A 22657-nucleotide genomic window follows, 5' to 3' on the forward strand; every position below is an offset into this window, starting at 1 on the left:
ATCTCGTACTCTCACATCTTGTGGAGCTCAAAGAATGCATCCTGTGCTTCACTTTACATAGCATCCTCCGCATTGTTGTGAGGTGTGTGTATTTGTGTGTGTGTGTGTGTGTGTGTGTGTGTGTGTGTGTGTGTGTGTGTGTTTGTGTGTGTGTGTGCCTGTGGTGTGTGTGTGTGTGTGTGTGTGTGTGTGTGTGTGTGTGTGTGTGTGTGTGTCAACAGTCCTGACTGAAACATTGGCGGAAAGTTGAGTTAAATGGGCAGCAAGCAAAGTAAGAGAAGGGTTCTTGTGTGTCACCGCACAGCACGGTCAATCTTTTGTCTGCCAGGTGGAGAAATGAGTTCCCACAGGATGCAGAAGAACAATCTAGTTTTTCTGTGTGCTTGGGTTATTACTAATTAACCCACAAGTTTTAACAGTTTCCGTCATAACTAAGCATAGCTTGTAGTATGTGTGGAGCCACACAGATGGAGGTTCTATGTAAGGGAAGCAGATGCGCTTTCTCCTTGTGCCGCTGCTTTTTTGGAGACAAAGTATTTCCTCTCAAATTTGTGAAACCATTTTCAGCTCGTGAGGCTTCTCTCTTAAAGCCAGCCTGTTAAATGACTATTGCTTTGGCTTCCAATTTAACGCTACATATCGTTCCCTCTTTAGATGGCAAAAGCAGCAGTAAAATAGCCTTTGCCTGGTATTTTAGAAGCAGTCTGAGTCTGCATTTGTGTGCATTAGGTTGTCTTTTTTTTTTTCCAGCTGAGCTAGCACGTTGGGCTACTTTAAAAGGTGAGCTGAGGAGAGTATTAGCACCAAACTTATTTTTTTTCCAAAACTGCTGAATAATTAGCAATGAGAAAGAGGTTTAAGCTTTCTGTTAAGTACCGCACTCCTGTACCGGTGCTTCCTGTAAGGGAATTGTATCTGTGTGTGTGTGAAGGAAAGTAAACAGTTTCCACAGCTTTCCACCTTGCTCACTCCCCTTGGGGTGCCTCCCTGAAGTGTAAATGTGTGAGTGCAATTGCACTTATAAGTTTCGACCGATCAGAAGTCCCCCCACGCAGAGAGTAATGAACTTTGGCCCCTCGCGGGCAGCTATTAAGAGTAAACCATTATGGTTCGGTATTGAGCTGCCCTCCCCTGCCTCACTCTGTATGGTAGACCCCACTGAGTGCACAAAACTGGCACTCCTCTGGCTCATTGAGCTGCCAGCTTGCCCCCCACCAACAGACAGCCCCATAAAGCAGTTCCACATCATCAAATGTGATGATCCCCTTTTCTAATTTTAGACTGAAGTCCTAATAGCTCTGCAGATACTGTCTGAAACAGTAATTTCAGCCTTTAGCTGAGGGAAGTGAGGAGGATAGGTTTTTGCAGTGTGTCATCTGGGAAACATGTAAACAATTCACCTTGTTATTTTGGCCACATATGATTGATTGGATATCAGACATCTTTTCTTTTTTTCAAATTTATTATTAAATAATAATTTTATTTCATTATTAGGCTATGGTATGCGATCATTTCTGTTTGCGTGTTTCCCAAAAAAACTACCACATATGGTGCCTGTTTGGGCTATTTTGTTTAGAATTGGGCTTGGTTTTAAATGTTCTCTCTATTTATTTGATTTACAGTGAATCATTACTGTAGGTTAATCAAACCTTTAAATTATCCCAGTTGTTATATTTGTCCTATGACTTTGTTTGCATTTAACACAACTGAAAATGTCATCTTGGTGTGGATGAAAGGCGGTCCTGATGTGAGGACAGGAGTTTTGGAGACATATTCCTCTTTTTACCAAAGACTGGTACTTTGTTTTAAAATGTAGTGCCATATGTAAACAAATATGGCAGGTTTTAAAAAGAAAATGTTGTCGAATGGCAAAAGATAGCAAAAAAATTTTCTGCTTGTCTTTTATTTTTTTTTATTTTTTTCTTCCAGACCATCCCAAAGGCATGTTGCATTAACCTTGAATGTTTTTGCAGCTTAATAGCTTTAGTAATCACCTTTTAGTAATAATCCTGTTCTTTTTTTTTTAATTTGAGATATGTACTAAAACAAAAGGTGCCAGCTGTGAGATCACAAAAGGATATTTGTCTTAAGTTTTTCAGGGGTATCTGCACCTGTTCAGCTTTCACTGCTGATGGGAGTTATCAAGTGACAGCAGTCACTCTAATCGAATGGCTTCTTTTGTTTTACAAGGGCTGTTTGCTGCTGCGGGAAGGTAAAGACATTTTGTTGATTTGTTAGACAACCCCGAGTCTTTCAAAGTTCACACACAGGACTATGTGCACGGTGCTAATGTGGTGCTTTTTATGACTGTTCACAGCACTTTGCAAGAAAAGAAAATGTCACTGAAATTAAAGTGATGATGCTTTTTAAAAATGAGATGGATAATTTTTTTTATTCATCTTCGAAATGCTGTAAACAGGAAAAAAAAAAATCTAAATCTGATCATTATTGGGTCTGCCCAGTGTTTGTTTGTTTTTAAAATAACAGCAAGCATCCTAGGTAGACTTGGGCAGTTTTAAACCCCTTGTAGAGCTTTTTTTTCACTGTTCTCTGGATTTTAGACTCTCTTTATTTTCTCTCTTTATTATACCATCTGTTGTAGAGCTTGTTGTTTATGTATGTGAAGATTTTTTTTAAAAACATTACAGTCATTATCAATCTGTAGAAGGAATTTGTGGCCAGTCAAATGCAGATCTGCAGGCTGTTCCTGCTTCTCTATCGCCTCACCCTTGGCCCCACCTTTCCTTTGGATCCTCTCTCCTCTTCTTCACTGTCTGTTTACTCGGTTTAATCACCAAACTAATGTGCAATGACACATATTTTTTACAGCACACCGTCACTGTTGGTGTCAGCAGCCGCAGAAAGCCATACTCAGCCTGGCACTTCTTCCCCCTTCCTGCATGCAGTCACTCTGACAGCCTCTGAAAACCTAGCATTTGCTACAGGTTATGATTAATGGCTTTACTGATTGCTGTTCTTTGCCACGAAGACACCTACACACTCCACTTTGAGCATATATATTTTCTTAGGTGACTAGAGAAGGCGGTAAACCGTGACTCCCGACGTCACAGTTTTCTGACGTATTTGTGTGCAGTTTAGTTTGACTTGATGACTTCTGAGTGTAGTTTCGCAACCAACTTGGTTTTCTGCGCACAAAAATCTTTTGCTTTCTGTTTCAAGCATGCACACATTTGTTGTAATAGTCCTAATGCTCAGCTATTAAAAGTAGATGACGTTATATTAACAGGCTCACCTTCTTTTTTTTACAAACTACAACTTTGCAGCTCAGTTTTCCCCCTGCTCTCAGTCATCATGATAAAATAAATTCACCAGTCACGAGTCGTGAGACTGTGGAGAACAGCGTAATGTAGAGCAGCTGTGTGTTTCTCTAATCTCTGTTTTTAATCTGTCTTTTTGTCACCAGACTAAATATAAAGCAGTGGCTATTAAGGCAAGCTAGAGGAGAGATGTAGCACCATTTCCTTCTTGTTTCCTGCTGTATTTGTTCAGCAGATTTTCTCCGAGGCAGTTTCCCTCCTCCTTCCGTGTGTAGTGTTATTTCTGTGGGTTCACTGTCTCAGGGGAGCCTTGCCTACAAACACACACAGGCTCATTAGCTCGTGTGTGTGTGGGTGTTTTAATGTTTGGCTGGATGTTTGTTTTTATATGTATCATATGTGCTTATGTGTGCATTTGTGCGCATGATATCAGAGCATTGGCGAGCCCATAGCTTAAATGTTGTGTGAGTTATTATCTACGTGTGTGTGTTTTCAGGCAGCTTCTGCTCATTATTGATGATCAGAGAGCAGAACGTGCTGCTTTCAGGGAGTGAGTTGGCTGGGATATAGATGTGCGTGTACAATCGCACAGCATTTATATGTTTGCTGCTGTTTCCCAGCTATAGTTTATGTCGCAGACAGAGATTGTTACCGTTGCTGTGCGTAAGCGTTTTTTTTTTTTTTTTTTCGTTGTTCGTCCATCCCTAATTTACCTGAAAGTGTAGCTCCACTCTCTCGTGGCTTGCAGTTTAACCAAGTGATGGGTAAAAGTGTGTGCGTGTGAATGTGTTTTCTGTGTTTCTTTTCTCTCTCTCTCTCTCTTTTTTTTTTTTTAAACCAGGCACAGGCAGGAGAGAATCCAGAAACCTGGTTATGCCAGTCGTTTATTTAGTGGCCTATCTACTTAAAGACCTGACGCTGGAGCTTTCTACCCAGCCTGCCTCAGGAAAATCCCTGACACACAACATAAATCTCTCCCTCTGGCTGCAAACCGCACCGTCATTTCTGTCTAGAGCCTTTTAGTCCCCCCTCAGCCTGTGGGGGTCAGCGCTTATATCCACATGTCAGGGTTAAGCAACTGTGTAGATAAGTTGCTTTAAAGCAAAATTGAGATATACTGTAATTTTTTTAGTGCTACTTAGAATTTGACAGTTGAAATGCATTAGCATTCACAGCGACCTCTTGGCACAAATTTTAAATTTAATGAGTACTCTTCCGAGCCTTTCTCAGTACTCTCGTACAATAAAAAGTTGTTAGTCGCTGCAGTTGCATATCATTTCTCCTGTCCTTGTAGAATGTTGAGCAGCCCCATATTATTGGAGCAACCCGTACGTAAGGGATGGGTGACAAAATCTTTTGGCCTCATTCTGTCCCGAAATGTTCTGTGCCAAAGTTTATATTGTGCTTCAGCTGTCTGGGTTGCTCAGACTAAGTGTATATCTTCCAGCAATAAAATTGTATTTTGCAAAATTGCCTCTCTGTATTGCTGTTGCTGCAGGTCAGCAAAGAGACAAACTGTGAATTTTGTGCTTAAAAGACAAATCTTTGTGTGGTCTGCCGGGGACAAATAACAGTGTGCTTTGCTCAATATAGCCACATAACCATTGCAAGAAACACGGCTATGCTGCTAATAGACACACTCGGGTGAAGCTTTCGCAAATGATTGGTGTGTTTGATGTAGCCATTTCCAAAGGCACAATACTGGCTTAATTGGCTTGAATAATGTTGATCCACAGTTATCTAAATCCTCTTTGTACAGTGTTGCTGCTGTTTACTTGGAAACCATAAAGTCACATGACTTGTGATTACCTTATTCATGGGGACTATCAATGCGCAACAAATGACATATCAGACATAACATTCGGCACTGATTAATAAAGATTAATACTGATTAATAATGATTAAATTACATTTGTTCCCCAGTGTAAAGAATTGGATATTTTAAAACGTACCCCTATTTTCGTTACTATGTTTATAAGACAGCACACTCATTAACAGCGCAGGAATAGATTGTGCATGAACATCAAAGGGTTTAGCAGTGTAGGCCTACTGGTAAATCAAAGATATGCAAGTGAAAATAAGACAGAAGCATAGGGAAACTTTTTTTCTCCCCTCCACAAACAGGGAGGGGGAGCGAGAGACAGCTGTGAGTTGACGATAAGACCCAGAAATGCATACGTTTTCATGGCTCAGTCACCCCCACCAGTGCGCGCTATACTTCTGCTCTCTGCTTTAAAAGAAACCCCCGTCTTTCATATGCTTGGCCTGCCAAACCCCTAAACTGTTGAAGTGGAGTGTCGTCTTGGATAAAGTCGTCTGTGCCGTGAATAAAGGGCAGGAATGCATTAAATGCCCAAATCCTTTCGCTTGCAACGGGTACCCAGGCTTTGTGATTGCTGAAGTGCACAGCTTTTAAGTGAAAAGGCTTGTTCCTCGCCCGAGTCTTGTTTCACTCGGCACCGCCACATTTAGGTGTATCTTTGATTGCTGTAGTTTTTTGGATGCGGCCACATTCGGTCTATATATACCTGAAATCCCAGTCACTCCCCCCTCCTCTGTTTAAAACATGAATTGAGCATTCATGCACGTGCAAGCATGAAGAGGATTATTATTTTTTGAACACTACAGGTTTTTGATCTTAAATCATCCTAAACTGGAAGGACTCGCTCGGTCTCTCTGCAGGGTTGAACATTTGATCATTTTGGCTTGAAGATTAATTGGTGTTGGACTCAATCTGCTTCAGGTGCCAGATAATATCAGGCTAATGCCAGGCATCACAAGGCATCTAAAGCAGCTTTCCTTAGGCAAAGCCGATCACACTGATTACTCAACCATTATATTGCTTTTGCTTTCACTCCCGCTCTTGACAGTCTCTCACACATGCAGAGTACTTACTGGGACAGATGTGCTCTGCATGGTCAGAGGACGGTTTGCTGTGAGCTACAGGGTGAGGACAAAGCATTTATGGAACGTGTCTATTTTTGGGCTCTTAATGGACTTGCTCCCATTCTCTTATGGAGCAGGTCTAGTTGAGTGATGTTCACCTGTCTTAAACCTGATTACAGGATCTCCTGCTGGACCTCTCCATTGTTTTTAATTTTACTCTCGCTCTTCTATTTCCTCTCTCTTTGCTCCAATTTTGATCTCCCTTCCTCTCTGTTTCACTCCCTGTGTTTTTCCTCATGCTGTGGTTGAATTCATTACCTTAGATTCCAAACTTGTCCTACCTCACTTGGCTATTCTTTTTAGTCGTGTGCTTTTTCTCATCACAAGCTCTAATGAATTGTTTGCCCTAGTTCAGCATGGGCTGCCCCTGTGTGATCATGTTTTTAAACATCTGGCTGGGTAAATACAAGAAAAGCTTCTCTGTCCCATGTCTATGAGATTGCAGTGGCCAATTGTGATTGGCTGACGGTGTCACACACACTTAAATAACTCGATACACATAATGGATTTGCTCTCGATCTTTTGCTTCACTGTGCACATAATTCCCAAGTCTATGCCCTTTTTTTTTTTTTTTTTTTTTTTTTTTTTTCTTTGGCTGTGCCCTGACAGGGATAATGGCTTCTGTTTGGGAGTGCTAGTCTGACTGCCTGCTAAAGAACCAATTAGAAGCAAAGGTGGCACAGTGACGCTGCCTTTTCTCTCTCAAGCCTCGTTGTTTTGTTATATGAGAATGAGATTTTTGTCATGCTGTGATTAAATGTAGAGGCCTGAGACGATCAAAATCACGAGGCATTAATTGGCTTATATCTTGAGGATAAATTGGCTTTAAAATTCACCACATGTATGGTGTTTATTTTGTTATACCATGTCACCATATTTTATTTTGCCGTAACTTTAGATTCAAATTAAATCTATAGGTAAATAAAACCAAGAGTCATCAAGTGGCTTATATCTTAAAGGTAAATTAGGATTAAAATCAACATATGTATGATCCTTATGGTCTCTACAGATCACTTACAGTCACATCAGGGTTCCCAAGAGGTTTTCTGCCAAACAAAAACGACCTGTGTGATATCAGAATTTTTTAAAATCTTAGTTTTTTTTAAAGGGTTTTATTTATTTCATCATTACATACATGTTTAATTTATAAAATTCCCCAAAATAGCAGGAAATCCACTGACCTCTGCATGTACCACATATAACCCAGGTGTGTTTAAGTGTCAGGGGCAAAAAAACACCCCCTGAAACATGTACGTTCTAGTAATATGACCCCTTGAAATGGACACTGAAAATCAGGCATCTTCTTAAATTTCACCAAAACAAAATCAAATGAGATTTCTTTAACTTCTCACAAACTTTATCAAAGAGTTTGATGTTTTCACATGATGAGGCTGGGTACAAAAAAGTGCATTTAAGCCAAATGGAGATGCTGACAGCCACACACTGATGGTAGGCTAAAATAATTGGCAGGTAGTGAGCAGATGTTGATTTAGGATTTTTCTTTTTTTTCCCCCCCAATCTGTCTTTTCTTCCAAGGTCAAGAATGAACATTTCAGTTAATATGCACTCCCCAAACCTCACTGAATATGGGCTCCCATCTTACAGACACTTCCTCTCCCATATTTCTCAGTCCACTGCCTTTTAAAAGCGCTTCACCTGCCATTCGTCACTCCCACACCCTTCCCTTTAGTTACACGTCTCTAACCATTGCTAAGATCACGGTGAAGATGAGGAGAAATTGTCTCTTTTGCTTGACAAAGGGCAGACAGATATGCAGCCTCAGTCTGTGACATTTTCTTTTTTCACCGCAAATTTGAGAAGAAAGGGCAGAAGCTGAGAGAAACAAAAGAGAGAGAACAATAAAGTGAAATGCTGCTTCTTCTTTTTCTTTCTTTTTTTTTTTTTTTAACTTAAATTGAGGCAGAAAAGAGCAGCGTGAGTCTAGAAGAATTCAGCTGCACTCTGCTTGCTCAGCACTGTGGTTATAATTCTCCGTCTTTGTATCATCAAACCCTCCACTGTGCCCTCACCCTGCTCTCAAGGTCGATACTTGTTTCTTCCTGACAGATGTCTGAGTAAAAAAACTAAACAGATATATTACGCTTTCTTCCTGTGTGTATGTGCAGCCACCCCCACAGGTAAATAAACGCACAACTCTTTCTGTCAGAGTTGTCTGTGTGAAGAGCTGAGTCAGGTTGGAGATGACACGCTGAGCTGGGTGATGTGTGACCATAGTTGCAGGGTTTACTGTGGCATTAGTAGGGTTTTGCATTTAATACCACTTATCAAGAAAAAGTCTCATTCAGCGGCTAACGTCTTTTCTCGCTCCACTTGATTGTCTCGTCTTTCCCCCCCTTCTCTTTTCTTTTCCAAGAGGGCGACACCCTCCCAACCCCCATCCAAGATAGTGATCCCCACATGCACGCTTTGTTACAAAATCAGCCTTTTCTGCCGGGGTGGACAGCTAGACAAATGATTTTGTCGGCCGTGCGAGGCAGGGGGTAATTTTTAGGTGAGCGCAGCGCTTCAGAAAAGAGTTGCCGCACAGAAATTAGAGGTTGTCAAATGCTGCACGTCTCCATTGATGGCCCAGCGCGGCCTCCTTATGTTAATGTGACATTTCAGCAAGAGGAAATAGAATTAGAAGAAGGGGGTGGGGGGGGCCGCTGGTGGTTGTTGGATTGCATTGTCGCATATGAATACCACCTTTTGTTTTCTTTTGTTAACTTGAAGAAAAAAACAGTTCCCGGATGCAGACCTAGTGTAATAAAAAATTTAGATATAGGTGTAACTGTACGTGTATTTTTCTTGAATTACCCCATAACAAGAGTGGTTACGATGCAGTTACAATAAGGATAATAGTACCAAGGATTCTGCTGATATAGTATCGGTACAGTATCTGTCAAATAGAAGCAACAAGCAGGAAATGTTTATTTGTTCAGTTTAACTGTGTTGTTATGTTATGTTGCATTCTTAACTGTGTTTTTTGTTTGATTTGTTTTATGCTTGACACTAAACCGAGCTTCTCTTTATTGACTGTTCACAGCATTTGAGTGCTTTTATTGTTGCAGTTGAATTTTTGCCAGGCGAGCACGTGTGAATGCATTTGTAAAGTTTTAAAAACTTAATGGATTTTTTTTGTGGATGATTTCTCTGCTGTAGAGAAAACATACCGAACCGTGACTCCAAATATGAAACTCACATCAAGCACAGTTACGCCCTCGTATACAGAGAAGTGATCTCTTAATTTAAGTTACAGATCTCTTCTTTAGTTGTCATTGACTTGCTTTTACTGGTGTTGAATAACTCTTCTTTTTTTTCACTCATTGTCTTGAGAAGGCTTATAGAACTTGGTTTAATTGCACTTTAGTGGTGATTACTTATTTTTAAGATGAAGAAACTAAATTAAACCTGCTCGTGTTCAGGTTTTACTGATTCAAGGGTTCTTTAAAACACAATACATGTTGATTTGTCATCAATTATGTTGTGTTCCCTGTATGCTGTTTGTTTTGTCCTTCCATCGTGGTCTACTCCCTGTGTCAAACCAAAGCTAAGACGTTGCCTGGCTGCTGTTTTGGTTAGGACTGATGTAATCTGTTTTCTGTGCAAGATACCACGAGGATGAATTCATCTTTGGGAAGGGCTGGGAGTATCTCTGGTCCTCACAGTACTGAGGTCATGTGGTTTGGAAAGGAGTTGGGCCGAGTCTCCTGGCTGCCTGTTTGTACTCTTCCACTGTCTTCCACAGGTGCTGTCCACACAGCTGCAGACCAGATGTTTTTTAGCTGTTTGCTGGTCAGTGTCTGTGACCTCACTGGTGACAAATCTTTAGTCTCATTGCCATGTCCGGAGATGACACTCTTTTTAAGTTTAGCAGTAAAAATGTTGTATTTAGGTGTCTTGTAGGACATAAAGTGAATATATAAGGGAAAAATTTCTCCACTGTCCAAAAATTACAACATTTTGTTGGCACTTTTAAACCACAGCACCAGTTGCTGTTCATAATACGAAATTAGATAAAAATGCAGGAAATTTCTTTTCTTCTCGCACCAAGTTTGGAAATGTGTCACAGTTATGTGATTCAACAGGAACATTGATGGATAAACTAAGGATGACTTTATTTTTCACCACTCATTACATTACTGTGAGTGTAGTAAAAGCTTTCCAACAAGTATTAATCTGCTTAAGATGACAGGGAGAGAAAGATTTGCCTGTGAATGTAATTGAGACATCAGCAGGGAAAACTGCTTTGCGGAGATTTGTTGGGACATTTTTGCCCTTTCTAATGCTGCTATTTTGTCTTTTGTTATAATTGCAAATTTTAACAAGCAGCTGATGAAGTAAGTTTCACCCCACCTATCCAGTTTTGCATAAGTGCAGGGTTATGCTTCGCCTGTCATGCATGCCTTACTGAGGGCATCTATGGTTGAGTGTCAGGTTCCCCTGCTGCAGTTTAATATAGAGCTCCCTACTGCCAGAAGGTCTCATGGGTGATGGAAAAAGTGCCTAGCAGCCGCCCCCACTCCACCCTGCACACACGATTCCTCGAGGCCTTGCCAGCTCTACCATTTAGTTCATGCTGTTTCATACTAGGAGTGGGTGACATGGCCACAAAATGATATCACAGTATTTCAGGAAAACTTGCAATAGTGATATTTATGAAAATATAGAAAACAAAACTACTGAACAATGTTTTATTTCTTGCAGCTTGCAAGCAGCAGCATTTAGAAGTGCAAGTAAATGAAGGGTATTTGTCATTAATGACAAACTGCCTAATTCAAAGTGTGACTCTATTGGAAAAAAGGTGTCAGTGTCTTGGGTTGAGCTTTTTAACATTGCTTAAAGGCCTCCTTTACAACCATGTACCTGCTACAGTAACATCCATTCACTGTTTGCTCTTCTTGTCATATGGAGTGCAACCACTGAGTTCTCTAGCAATGCTTGGTTGACTCATTTGTTTACTTTGGGGTCACATATCACCATCTGCTAGAATCTGCTCCTCACGTGCCTGCTTAGCCTGGTTCTTACTCGATGGCGTGTTTTCCTGTACGTGCTATGGTGGGGAATGTTGAAGTAGCTCAGTTTTTAGGTGCTAAATCATCATCGGAGGTTTGCTGTCAAACATGTAAGAGCTTGTCTTGTTGTGCACGCGCACGCTGGGGGAAGGTAAACACTGTCTTACTATGTCAGTGATATTGTTATATGACAATTAATTTTTTAACATTTTATCACTTTAAATTGTATACCAGTGTTCTCGCAGATCATATGATTATGGCACAAACGTCAAAGTGCGTCGTCTTTGCACTTTTGGATTCACTATGACCGTACTCTGAGGGTAACCTGGAAAGCAGAAGTATGCCCTGCAGCAGCCGACACTCGTTTCACTGTCACATACCAGGACTTGCAGACATACTGGTTTGATTGTATGCATCGGGCTACACATGGAGTAAAAATAGGGTGTGCTTGAACATGTGTATGACTGAGTTGGCAGCATGTGCGTGTGGAAGAGAGAGAGGTCCATTAGTTTTATCTGACAGGGGGATCAGATCTAAAGGCGGCATATACCTAAGCCTTAGTGATTCCCCTGTATCTGGTCTCCTGCTCAGGCTCTTGCACAGGCTGCTCTGTTAGAGAACAACCTCTGAGGGGAAATAACGGGAAGTCGGTTGCATTAACCTGTAAATAGTGCAGTGTTTAACTTTTGTCTCCAGCTCATAGACTAACTTGCACACAATCACAGATTCATTGTTTCTACTCAGAGCAGTTTGTACTGGGAAAAAAAGCCATTTTTTTTTGTAGAAAGCAGGAAGCATTAATGCTCACACGCTTTTATACTCAAAGGCTATGTTAATATTACCCAAGTTACACAGTTGTTTATCTGTAAAAGACAAACATTACGCAAGGCAAAGATTTGTATGCTACATTAGGCTTTTCCCCATAAGTCAAAATCAATATGACAGTGATATATCTAGCACCGTTTTTTTTTTAAGTGTCACTGCTCTGTTTTTATGCAGTTGCTTACCAAACTTTACATGTTTTTGTCTTTCAGAGATCAACAGAGTGCGTAAAGACATGTACAGCGACACAGTGAATGGCCTTGTGGACAAACACCCACTGGAGCTGCCCGAACCAGTCGGACCCATCGTTCACCTGCAGGAAAAACTGTTTGTGCCTGTCAAAGAGTACCCAGATGTGAGTATCAGGGTTACATGTCTCTCACTTTTGCTGTTGCATCACATTGCCAGTAATATCAGAGCATTTGCCTGAATGGTTGCTGGATTAATATTTAGACTGGAGCCAGAGGAAAAGTAATTAGTGCATTAAGAGAAATCTTAATCTTATCGAGAAACTACATTTTATTTTTCATATAAGTTCATGTTAACAGATAAAGACATTCTTTCACACACTGGTCCTTGTGCAGAAATACCTCTACACACACTGTTGGTCCTCTTGCCTTAGGCCATGTGTCTTTATGATGTGTCATCATGGGAACGACAGCTGCTGATAGTTCTGCAGTCTGTCAGCACTGAGGACATATCTCATGACTGTTGTAAGCACTTGCTCACTGCTCATGCACTCTGCTCTCAGTTCTGTTCTTTTGCCTTTCAGTTTTTTGCTCTTTTTTTAAAAAATATATTAGTTGATAAACATGCAGTCCTTGACTTGCTTTTTACTTTATTAGCTGCCCGACTTATACTGTGTGCACCAAGTTGTTAATGTACTACTGATACAACTTTATCAGACTGCACACTAATTTGGTCCCGGTCTGTGGAAAACGCAGCATGCTGGGGTGTTTATGAGCCAACTCAGCAGCAGATTAGTGCTGAGAGAGAAAGCGGGGGATTGAAAAGAGAAGCATCAAGAAAAGTAAACTGCAATTTCATAAATATTCAGTAAAAGGGAATGAAAATCTTTTGGAGTAACCACTTGGTTTTTACTCTGATGGAGAGATGGATTCACACAGTTGGGGCGGGGGGGAGCAGCACACGGTGGAGGTACTATGGTGTTTCTAGAGATGAGGAGGATGGTGGCAGCACAGAGCAGAGTGACATGTGTGTCTGTGTGTAAAGCTTTGGGACGTGTGTGTAAGGCGTTTACCACAGTCGGCCACATTCATGTGCTCATGGTAATCTTTGGCACACACATGAATGATTGTGTCACGTCCTGAGAAGCAGCGTTTCTCTTCATAATCCCAGCAGCTGGCAGCAAGGAAATGAATGGAGGGAGGTGACGAGGATAAGAGACATCGTAGAGCAGGCCAAGGCTCAGTCGGGCATGGATTGCATTTTCCCCCTGACAGAATTGATAAAAGGCACCAGGGACTGGCTAGGATCAGCTTAGCTCCCTCTCACCCTGAGACCAGGCCTAGCATCTGCGCTCAGGCTCTTAAGTGACTTCCAGCCAGTTTAAGTGACCCTTAAGTGTTTGCCTTGTTTTGCATTCATGTAATTGTGACATGTGTGGTCATAGCCGATGTGCAGTTGCCTTAAAGAGCATGGTGGTCGTCTTAGTGAGATCATCCACTGTGACATGCTGTTTAGAGATGAAGTCTGCTTTCAGTTACTGCCGAAGTTTGTGTGTTCGTTGTGTGTGGGTTTTGTGCTGGACAGGAATACAATTTTTTTTTTTTTTTATTTAAAGCGAAGAAGTTCAATAAAAATGTGTGAAGCAGTGGGTGCCACCTGTGACTGTAGAGATGCTAATGAAATAACACACGCACAATCTATTAGAAGTGCGGCATCCTCAGATGACCCTTTGTGTACCCTTCACTCGCTTTGCTACACTGCTTTGAGCAGAGCAGGGCTGTAACTCTTGTATTCTGTTTATAAGCTGTTTGGAAAGCTACTAAATTAATTAGGCTTCCCCCTGGTGGTCAAGATGACTCACTGATGACCTTAGCAGACACAAATTAGCACACCCACTGACATGCACATAAAGAAGTGTGAGCACAGACGAACACTGAAACTCAGTGACACAAAAATAGGACATTTTTCAAATGATTTTTTTTCTGCTTTCATTTGGTGAACACATTCAAGCATGGCCATTCAGTCTGTCAGCAGGGAAAGAGGACAATGGCAGACTTACTGTTAAATTTAGATGTGATGACTGCAGTCGGGGGAAATCAGCAGCAAGTCCAGATTAAATTATTATTATTTTATTTATTTATTTTAGCTCTCCTGTTTGGAACACAGTTCATGTGCAAAACTTCCTCAACATGATTGCCTAATCATATTTGTGCAGGTGCCAACAGTAATCTTGTGCCAGATATGTATTTTTTTTTTTTTTTTAAACTACCAGTTGAAGTTGAAGAGTAGTCATCCGTTTGTTTGCGCTGCTGCTCTCACTGCTGTTTAGGATTTTTAAGTTAGTGGACAGAGAGGAAATGAAATCTGGCATTGACTATTTGAGCAGCAGACAAAAGGAGATAAAGTGTTGCTGCGCGTTAAACTGATTTCCCAATAAAACAGTTAAAATGGTTGTCTTAACACGGAGAGACAGCGGTTCTACAGTTTGTGCTTTTAAAGATGATAAAAAGAAGAACCCTTTAGTCTTTTAAGAAAAAGGGGGAGGAAGCACGAGAGGATAGAAAAGAAGCAAAGGGGAAAATGTCCCTTTTATCCCCATTTGCCCACTTCTAAAGGATAGGAAAGTGTAATGAAAGATTATTAGACTGGGGAATTTCACCATCCTTTTTACATTTCTGTCTGATTTCCCAGAGTCCTCCCACTGAAAATCCATGCATGTGTGGCTTGCTGATACAAGTCTAGGCTCTCCCAAGAAAACGGAGAATGATGTTCCAAGTCTCCTGTTTTGTGTTGTTGGCATCTACTCACCTGCCGTGGAACATTTGTCATCATTCATACCGTTTCCCCATCCGTGGAACTCTTGGCATCTACTTTTTCTCCTCTCAGTTTTCACTTCCATTTAAAAACGCCCTTTATTCATACCATATCCTTAGGCTGAGGTTACGCTCTCTCTTTGGGGCTTTCTCTGTCAGATCACCTATGTTTACCCTGCTCAGGTTTCACCAGTAGATAATTAGATTGTCCTGGTGCCTGGATGCAGTGCAGCATGTCAATTCTACCAAAATAACTTGCCTTGCCAGCACACTCCTACTCTAATTCCCTCAAGTGTGTCCCTCTTCTGGTCTGTGTGCCCCACATCTGTCTGTAAATGTGTTTGTGTATGTGTGCACCTCCATCACTCAGTCTGCCTGCGCGTCTGTCTCCCCCACCCCCTCGCCATTCTTCAAAGTCAGCCATTTCCCGATGTCGTCAGCGGTGCAGAACACTGCGAAGCGTCACTGTGGTGACTGCATCTTGACTGACAGCTGAGTCGCAGGCTATCTGATAACTTCAACCTTCAATTAAATGCTATCTGTGGCTCCGCTTCTCTTCCAAGCACACGCTCACATACACATTGATAGGCAGCTGACTGACAGCTCAGCATGTCATTTCCGTTGACCTTGAGGCATCTGATAGGATGTGTGACATATCTTTTTAAGATGGTGTCTGTCTCCACTTTATTCCCAGTGTATTTGTATGTGCCAACTCTTAAATGCCCAGGTGGGTTGTGGGCAGGTCACCTGGTGTTGAGAAATGCTTAGGACTGAAAACACACGCGAGAGGTGGGGGGAGACACCTCTGCTGTGCTGACTCTGTGAAATGAGACCCTCAGTTGGATGTAAGCTGTTGAGCAAGTGGTAAACAGGACTGTCTGAACTCGTCTCAAGCTCGGGGGCATCCAAAAGACGAAAATGATCACTTGAATAGCCAAAATTGTTTATTTAAAAAAAAAAGAAAAAAAAGAAGGGACACCCCACCTAAGGCTCTGCTGTTGGTCTTTTCTGTTTGTCTAGTGTTCTGGGTGTTGTCATGGCACTTAAGGTTGTTTACCTCAGTAATGAAATCCTTTTAAGCCCCTGTCCCATTTCCGCTCTCTCACCACACCAGCTGTCTCCAAAGCAAAGAACCTCACAGGAGCAGATGTTTGAAGTCCATGCGAGTTTTTTTTTTTTTTTTAAAGTTTCTAAAAGCAAATTAGCCGATCTGTAAACTGCAAATAACTTGTCTCCTTAATAGAAGCAAATAGTTTCTTTACTTATATTTGGAGAAAGCACCGGGGAGATCACCAGCCTTTCATTGTTCCAAAGAATTTAAGCTTCAAATGAGGTTTCTAACTGTAAATCGTTTTGCAAATTTAAAAAAAGAAACTAGAAAGATACTATATTTTCTATACATTAATGAGTTGGTTTTAAAAAAACTAGAGAGAGAGAGAGAGGGAGAAAAAGTCCATTAACTATTTGAGTTCTGAGTGTGTGTGTGTGTGTGTGTGTGTGTGTGTGTGTGTGTGTGTGTGTGTGTGTGTGTGTGTGTGTGTGTGTGTGTGTGTGTGTGTGTGTGTGTGTGTGTGTGTGTGTGTGTGTGTGTGTGTGTGTGTGTGTGTGTGCGTGTGTGTGTGTGTGTGTGCGCGCGTGTGTTTGTGTGTTCTGTTGGATCATGGTGCTTCACTGCACGGCACCCAGATTTGCGAACAGCAAAGAAAGAGGCTCTGGTGGTTTGAGCAGACAGAATGTCCTGGCCCTCTCTCTTTCACTGCGGAAAAATTGCCCGGCCAAAGCAGCCAGGTCCCTGCACAGGGAAAGTCATTAAGCTTGCTCCCATGAGGGTGTCATCACTTATCATGCCAGCTCCTGATATCCTTCTGACCCCCTTAAGTCATTACGAGTCCTGGAAATGTACCGCCCCGCACCTCACCTCGGCACACTGGTAGAGCGGCAGAGAGGAGGATTTTGATAACTGTAGCTAGCCAGCCATGCATGATGCTGATAATTTGATGAACGGATGGTTTTCCAGTTAGCCGTTTGATAAGAAGGTAATTACAATAATAATTTAAGCAGCGAGAACTCTTATTTGTTGTTGTCAGTTAAAATGACGAAGAGCAAAAGTATAAGCTATTAGATGTGCTTCCGTTACTGCACTAATGCCAGCTTGTGTAGCAGCAGCTTGTGCTTGCATACTTTGGGTGGATGGTGCCACGTGCTGCTTTGGCCCGTCCGTCTGTGCATCATTAAGCTGACAGATACGGAGGGTGAAAAGTGAGAATCAAGGACAAAATGAAGCAGGTCGACCACACCGGAATCAAAGGCTGCACTGGGGATGTCGTGTCAGCTTGTATCAATAGTGCTACACTACCTGCATACATATACTAGATCACACTGATACAGGATTTTTGAGCAAATACTAATATCCATGCCTTTGACTTAAAAAAACAAATAAACCGAGACAGCTGGCAAGACCTGTCCTTTTTGGACTCTGGCTCAGGTAATAGAGCGTTTCGTCTAACAATCGTAAGGTCAGTGGTTTGATCCCAGAGTGTCCAAGTCACCCCTGATGGGTCCATCAGTTTGCATGTGTGCGATAACTGGAAAGCACTTGAAGGCACGGGAAAAAAAGCACTGTATCAATGTGTGGGAGAAAATCACTTTTAATCCTTGAAGAGTGCTGTTTAAGTTACCGGTATTTTACAGCTGAACAAAAATCTTGGATGTAAATATCGACTATACTAGTTTGATATCTGTGTCAGTACCAACATTATTTGTTTAATTTATTTATTTATTTTTTTTTGAAAGAGAATCTCCTGAAGGAATCATCAATTTATTTGAAATAGCTCATAATGAGACACACTGCTGGGAGATCTAATACGCCAGGATACATGCTGGATATCAACATCAACATTACAGAAAGCTTAACAGGAAGTTGTTGCATCACAGGGTGTTGCTAGCAGCAGATCAGGCTATGAATGTGTATGACTAGCTGTTATCAGTTACATGGTTGGCTGTCATATTATGAATCAGTACAAGTGAGTAAAGAAGCTGATGGCTAATCAGCTGATGCAAGTGTGATTTCACTGCTTTACCTGAATTTGCATAATTCTGTTAAACTGAATGGATATTGATGAGATGTGACTAACCGGCATCAAGTTTTCCTGAGAAAGCTAGCATCATGCGAATAACAGTAATCCACATCTTTCTCAGCCTTCTATTGATTCATTGTGATTATGTAACGTTTAACCATAGGGGTGAGGCTGAATGTAACTGAGCATGTTTCTACTTATTTGTTTTTTATCCCAGCTGCTCGTTTATCTAAAGGGTTACAAACTTTGCTCCATGCTTCTTTTACTCACATCTTCCAAACTTTGAGCCAACATCAATCTTTATGCTTTCCATCTCTCCGTCCTCACTCGTCTGTATTTCCACCCTGCCTGCAACCCCGAAATAAACCCAAACAGAATTATCAAAGGAGCTATGGATTAGGCACTAAATGCTGGGTGTGCTGAATAGAGAGCTTTGAAGTCTGTAGGGCTTTGAGGCATAAATGTCACCACTGGAATCTAAGTCTAATTTTCACTCCTTCGTCAGCCTATGGCCTTGTGTCCCCTGTCCCCCCTGAACATCAGGTATGCAGGTTTCAGTAGTTTATACACCTGTCTGCTCCATCTCATATTCCTTCTATCCTGTTTTATGGCAGGGGTAGGGATCAGGCAGTAGTGTAAAGGTAAATATGATGGATTATTTCAGTGATGCAACAATGATAAATGAGTGATTAAAAGCAGGGAGGTTGTCTGTGATTAAATAAAAGACCTGTCCACTACAGGGGTGGGAGTCACAGATAAGCAAAGGAAACGCCAAGGTCCTGTTTACTTGGACAAAGAGGAAAAGGAAGCCCACAGAGTTTCCAGAAGCTATGAATGGAAAGGAGGATATGGAAACAAAAGGGAGGTATTTTACCAACTAAGCAGGCTGGTAAACTCTGTAAAGCCTCCATAAACTGTTACATTTTGTCTCATTTTTCCAAAGTATCTTGGGTTGGAGGAAATGGGAGTTTTGCAATAAATGGTTGGTATCATTGTTTCACAATAATGCTTTCAGACTTTGAGGGAGGCTTAGAGTAAAGTAAGTGAAAAGATGGGGGAGAGATGATGGTGCCTGGTGTAACCAGGTTCCTCCTTTCCATGATGCATTGCACTGAATGAACTATTCCTCATTTCCATAAGCCCAGCAAGGCTGGTTAATAAGTGATTGGTATTCTGCTCCTGGCCTGGCCCGTCTCTTCGATAAGCCTTCCACGCACACAGTTAGAACCCTCAGCATGATCTCATTTCCTGTCTCCTCACCACCACAAACAAACACTGTCAAAGGCACAATTGTTCTGCTTCTGTGAGCATTGTTGGTGGAACTGCTGTTGTTTCTCAGTAGTTCACACAAAACCCGTGCAGCTCTGTATGCCGAGGGTGTCTGCAAGAGTTCACCCCATACATTGTGTCTCACACGCGCTCACAAACACACAGTGACAGAGACGTAGATGCACACAGCATAACCCGCCTGTGGAGTAGCGATAACTGGGACTAAACAAAGGCCCTTTAATGTCAGTGTAAGCCTTTGTCCTGGAGGGGGCTTTGTGGGTATGAATGTGTGCGCATCTGTATGTCTTTGTGTTAACACATGAACTATGTGTGAATACTGTATATGTTTGTATTTTTGTTGTTTGTTTTTTGGGGGTGTAAACTTTGAGAAAACTCAGATAACGTGACACTGAACTCAAGAACTGAAGAGAAGACTTTGTCCTCTATAGGTTCCAATGCAATTTTCTACTACTGTAAATAATCTATCCCACCCCCCTCCTTTTTCTTTTTAGTGAGGAAAATCATAGAGCTGTTGACGATAATCAATAATAAAGCTCTGGAAGTCCAGACAAGAGAAATGATGGCTCCCAGATGTTTTTTAAGCCCTCAGTCTGCAGAAGCATAGAATTGATTTAACAGCAGGAAGACAGAAAATGAAAGCTAGTTTGATAGTTTAGCAGGCCCGGGTGAAGACTGGATAGTGCATTTGGCAGTCAGGGCACGGTATCCGTCCTTCTCCTCTGTCTGGCTGTACTGAGTGTAGTTCCTGGCAGAGTCGGTGGCCCTGTACCCTTCTGATAACTCACCCGCTTGGCTGTTCATTGTCTCTACATTCCAGTGGCTGAAAATGGAGGTCGCTTTTTTTCTAAAAGCATATCAACATCCATGAAAAGCGTGTCAAACCCTCACTGCAGACCAGGGAGCAAAGCGAGCCATCCACTACAATTAAAATGCCGAGCTTTATTCTATTACTGAGTAAATGTGGCTTCACTTTTTACAGCAGTGTTACATTTCAAATTGCAAAGTTTAACTATGATGAGTGGCTGCTTTGTTGAAATGATCGCATAGTCAGGTCACAGCAAAAAACTGAGGTGTACTGCCAGCTTAACAAATATATATATTTTTTAAAGTTATAGGAAGAAATGTGAAGCATGCAAGCAATATATGGACATGTGAGACAAAGCCAGACGAGGCACGTGGCGTTTAAATAGCTGTGGAGAGTGCTCGCTGGGTTTTCTGCGTTTCCACCAGTCTTACTCAGCTGTACACAGGAACCCCTGCAACACAATAGAGACAGCACCACCGCAAGAGGGCCTGGGGCCATAACAATCCGCACACTTCTTTTATCTGCAGGGACCCGTCAGATGGAGTTGAGTAGTTAGCTTGTCTACCTGCAGAGTGTGAAAAATGTGAGAATGCGGCGGTGCTGGCCTTTCTTACTCATAATCATTTCCCAAGTAGTGGTAAAACAAGATGTGGCATCATCTCTAACTTTTTCCTTTCTTTATTTCTTCCTACTTTCCTCCTTCGTGTCACTGCTCTCTGACAAACGCAGCATAATCATGTTCACATTGTACACCTCTGCTGTAAATAGGTGAGTGGTTCGACTAGTTGCCACCTCAGAGTTTTAATCAGATATTCTCCTACCCCCTTCTATAATCTGATGATTCAAGCTTGCTGTGTAATTCATCTACTGTATGTATTTAATATATTCGCGGTGAATAAATCTGTCAGGTTTGGGACTGATGGGTTATATTGTAGGTTTTCAGGCCAGTGGGAGCTGTCACATGTCATATCTGCACAGAAATCTACATATACATTTAGATTTTTTTCTTTCTCTTTAAACTTGGATTTGTTAATTTGATAGCAAGCATTTTTCAAATATGTCACCACTGTTGTTAGAGTGTAACACACGTCACTGTAGCTTGAGTTTAGTGGGTTAGAAACTGTGTGTTTGTGTGGTATGTGTAGGAGTACCACAGTACTGGGGGTTCACCCTCGTCTACAGCGGGAGCTGTGATACAGACAGACAGCTCTCTCTTCTGTGCTCCTCGAGGCTGTGCATGCATGTGTGTGTGTGTTTACGTACAAGTCAGAAGCAGGCCACCATACCTCGTTGGTGGCTGACCTCCGAGGACAGGTGTCCTTACATCCTTCAGCTGGCACACGCACACACACAAATGTAGCCCCTGTGCCAGTTTCCTGCATTAGAGTTAACCAAACAGACAGTTGCCTTGTGACAGAGAAAAGCACGCTTGAAGCCTGTGTAGCAGCGCACCATGATCGTCTGTGGGGGACTCCAGCCACAGGGTGTGTCTTTCCTGTTAGAGACAGGCCAGGGATGCAGGCAAAACCCACCGACAGGGACAAGAAAAACAAAAGGCCCGGAGTTTTCGATTGTCCTCAGTAGCATTTATGTTGTTTAGGGGAAATACTGGCAACATCACATTAAATTTGTAATCCCTCTGTAATTAAATGTGACTCCTCTGATAGCCTTTTGGATTTTGCGGAGGCACTGGTGCGGTGGCGTGCGTAAGCAGATGTGACTGCGTTTTAAGAATTTAATGCTGTGGTGTCACAGCTCATTGCGACAGCCCAAGAGACGAATAGTTGTGCTTCTGATTGTCAAGGAAAGCTTTCCGCTACGCAGTGAGCATTTTCAGGTAGAAAAAGAAGGGGGGAGGGGGCATCTCTTACCCATCATGCTCTCTACCAGCCGTTGCATACGCTATTGAAACCTGGGTGGTTTGTTTACCTTTTTATACATCACTGTGCTCCTCCTTACCTTCTGTTTTTGTTCTGGCTGAAAATTGATTTGGATTATTCCAACATGTTTTCTCTTTATCCTGTTGGAAACCAGTTTCATGTCAAGAGGATTATGTTGGCAAATTTGTTTCCTTGTGGTACAAAGCTCCAAAGCCACTCACCAGTGAAAGGGGGGCCATGATAAGAAAATTGTGTCAAAAACACACTGCCATACTTCACAAACCCTAGCACGCTTTCCACCTCAATTTCCCTTGTTCCTTTTCCACCATGCCCACCCAGACTACACCCCCTGTAGTTAATATTCTATTTTTTGTTTGAGATCATTTTGACATCTATTGGGGCAAGCCAACCTCACTGTGGTCTGTGATTGTGCTCTCATTGTGGTGAAGGGACAAAACATACAACCAGTGCAGCTATTTTAGCACAGTTTCCAGTCAAATAGGTGGGGGGAAAAAAACTACAAAGAGGAACTGTGTCTGCTG

The 22657-nt window shown here is 41.9% G+C and overlaps 1 protein-coding gene across 6 annotated transcripts in view; it reads left to right on the top strand.

The window, feature by feature from the left end:
• qkia (QKI, KH domain containing, RNA binding a) overlaps window positions 1-22657 on the top strand; it is an 80252-nt gene that overhangs the window by 17184 nt on the left and 40411 nt on the right. For all 6 annotated transcript variants that reach the window (XM_031748763.2, XM_031748765.2, XM_031748764.2 and 3 more), the window contains exon 2: window positions 12274-12416. In XM_031748763.2, the coding sequence (XP_031604623.1) occupies window positions 12274-12416 (143 nt within the window). The remainder of the gene's footprint in view (window positions 1-12273; window positions 12417-22657) is intronic.

This window comes from Oreochromis aureus, linkage group 19 (assembly GCF_013358895.1).
Source record: "Oreochromis aureus strain Israel breed Guangdong linkage group 19, ZZ_aureus, whole genome shotgun sequence".
NCBI lineage: Eukaryota > Metazoa > Chordata > Actinopteri > Cichliformes > Cichlidae > Oreochromis > Oreochromis aureus.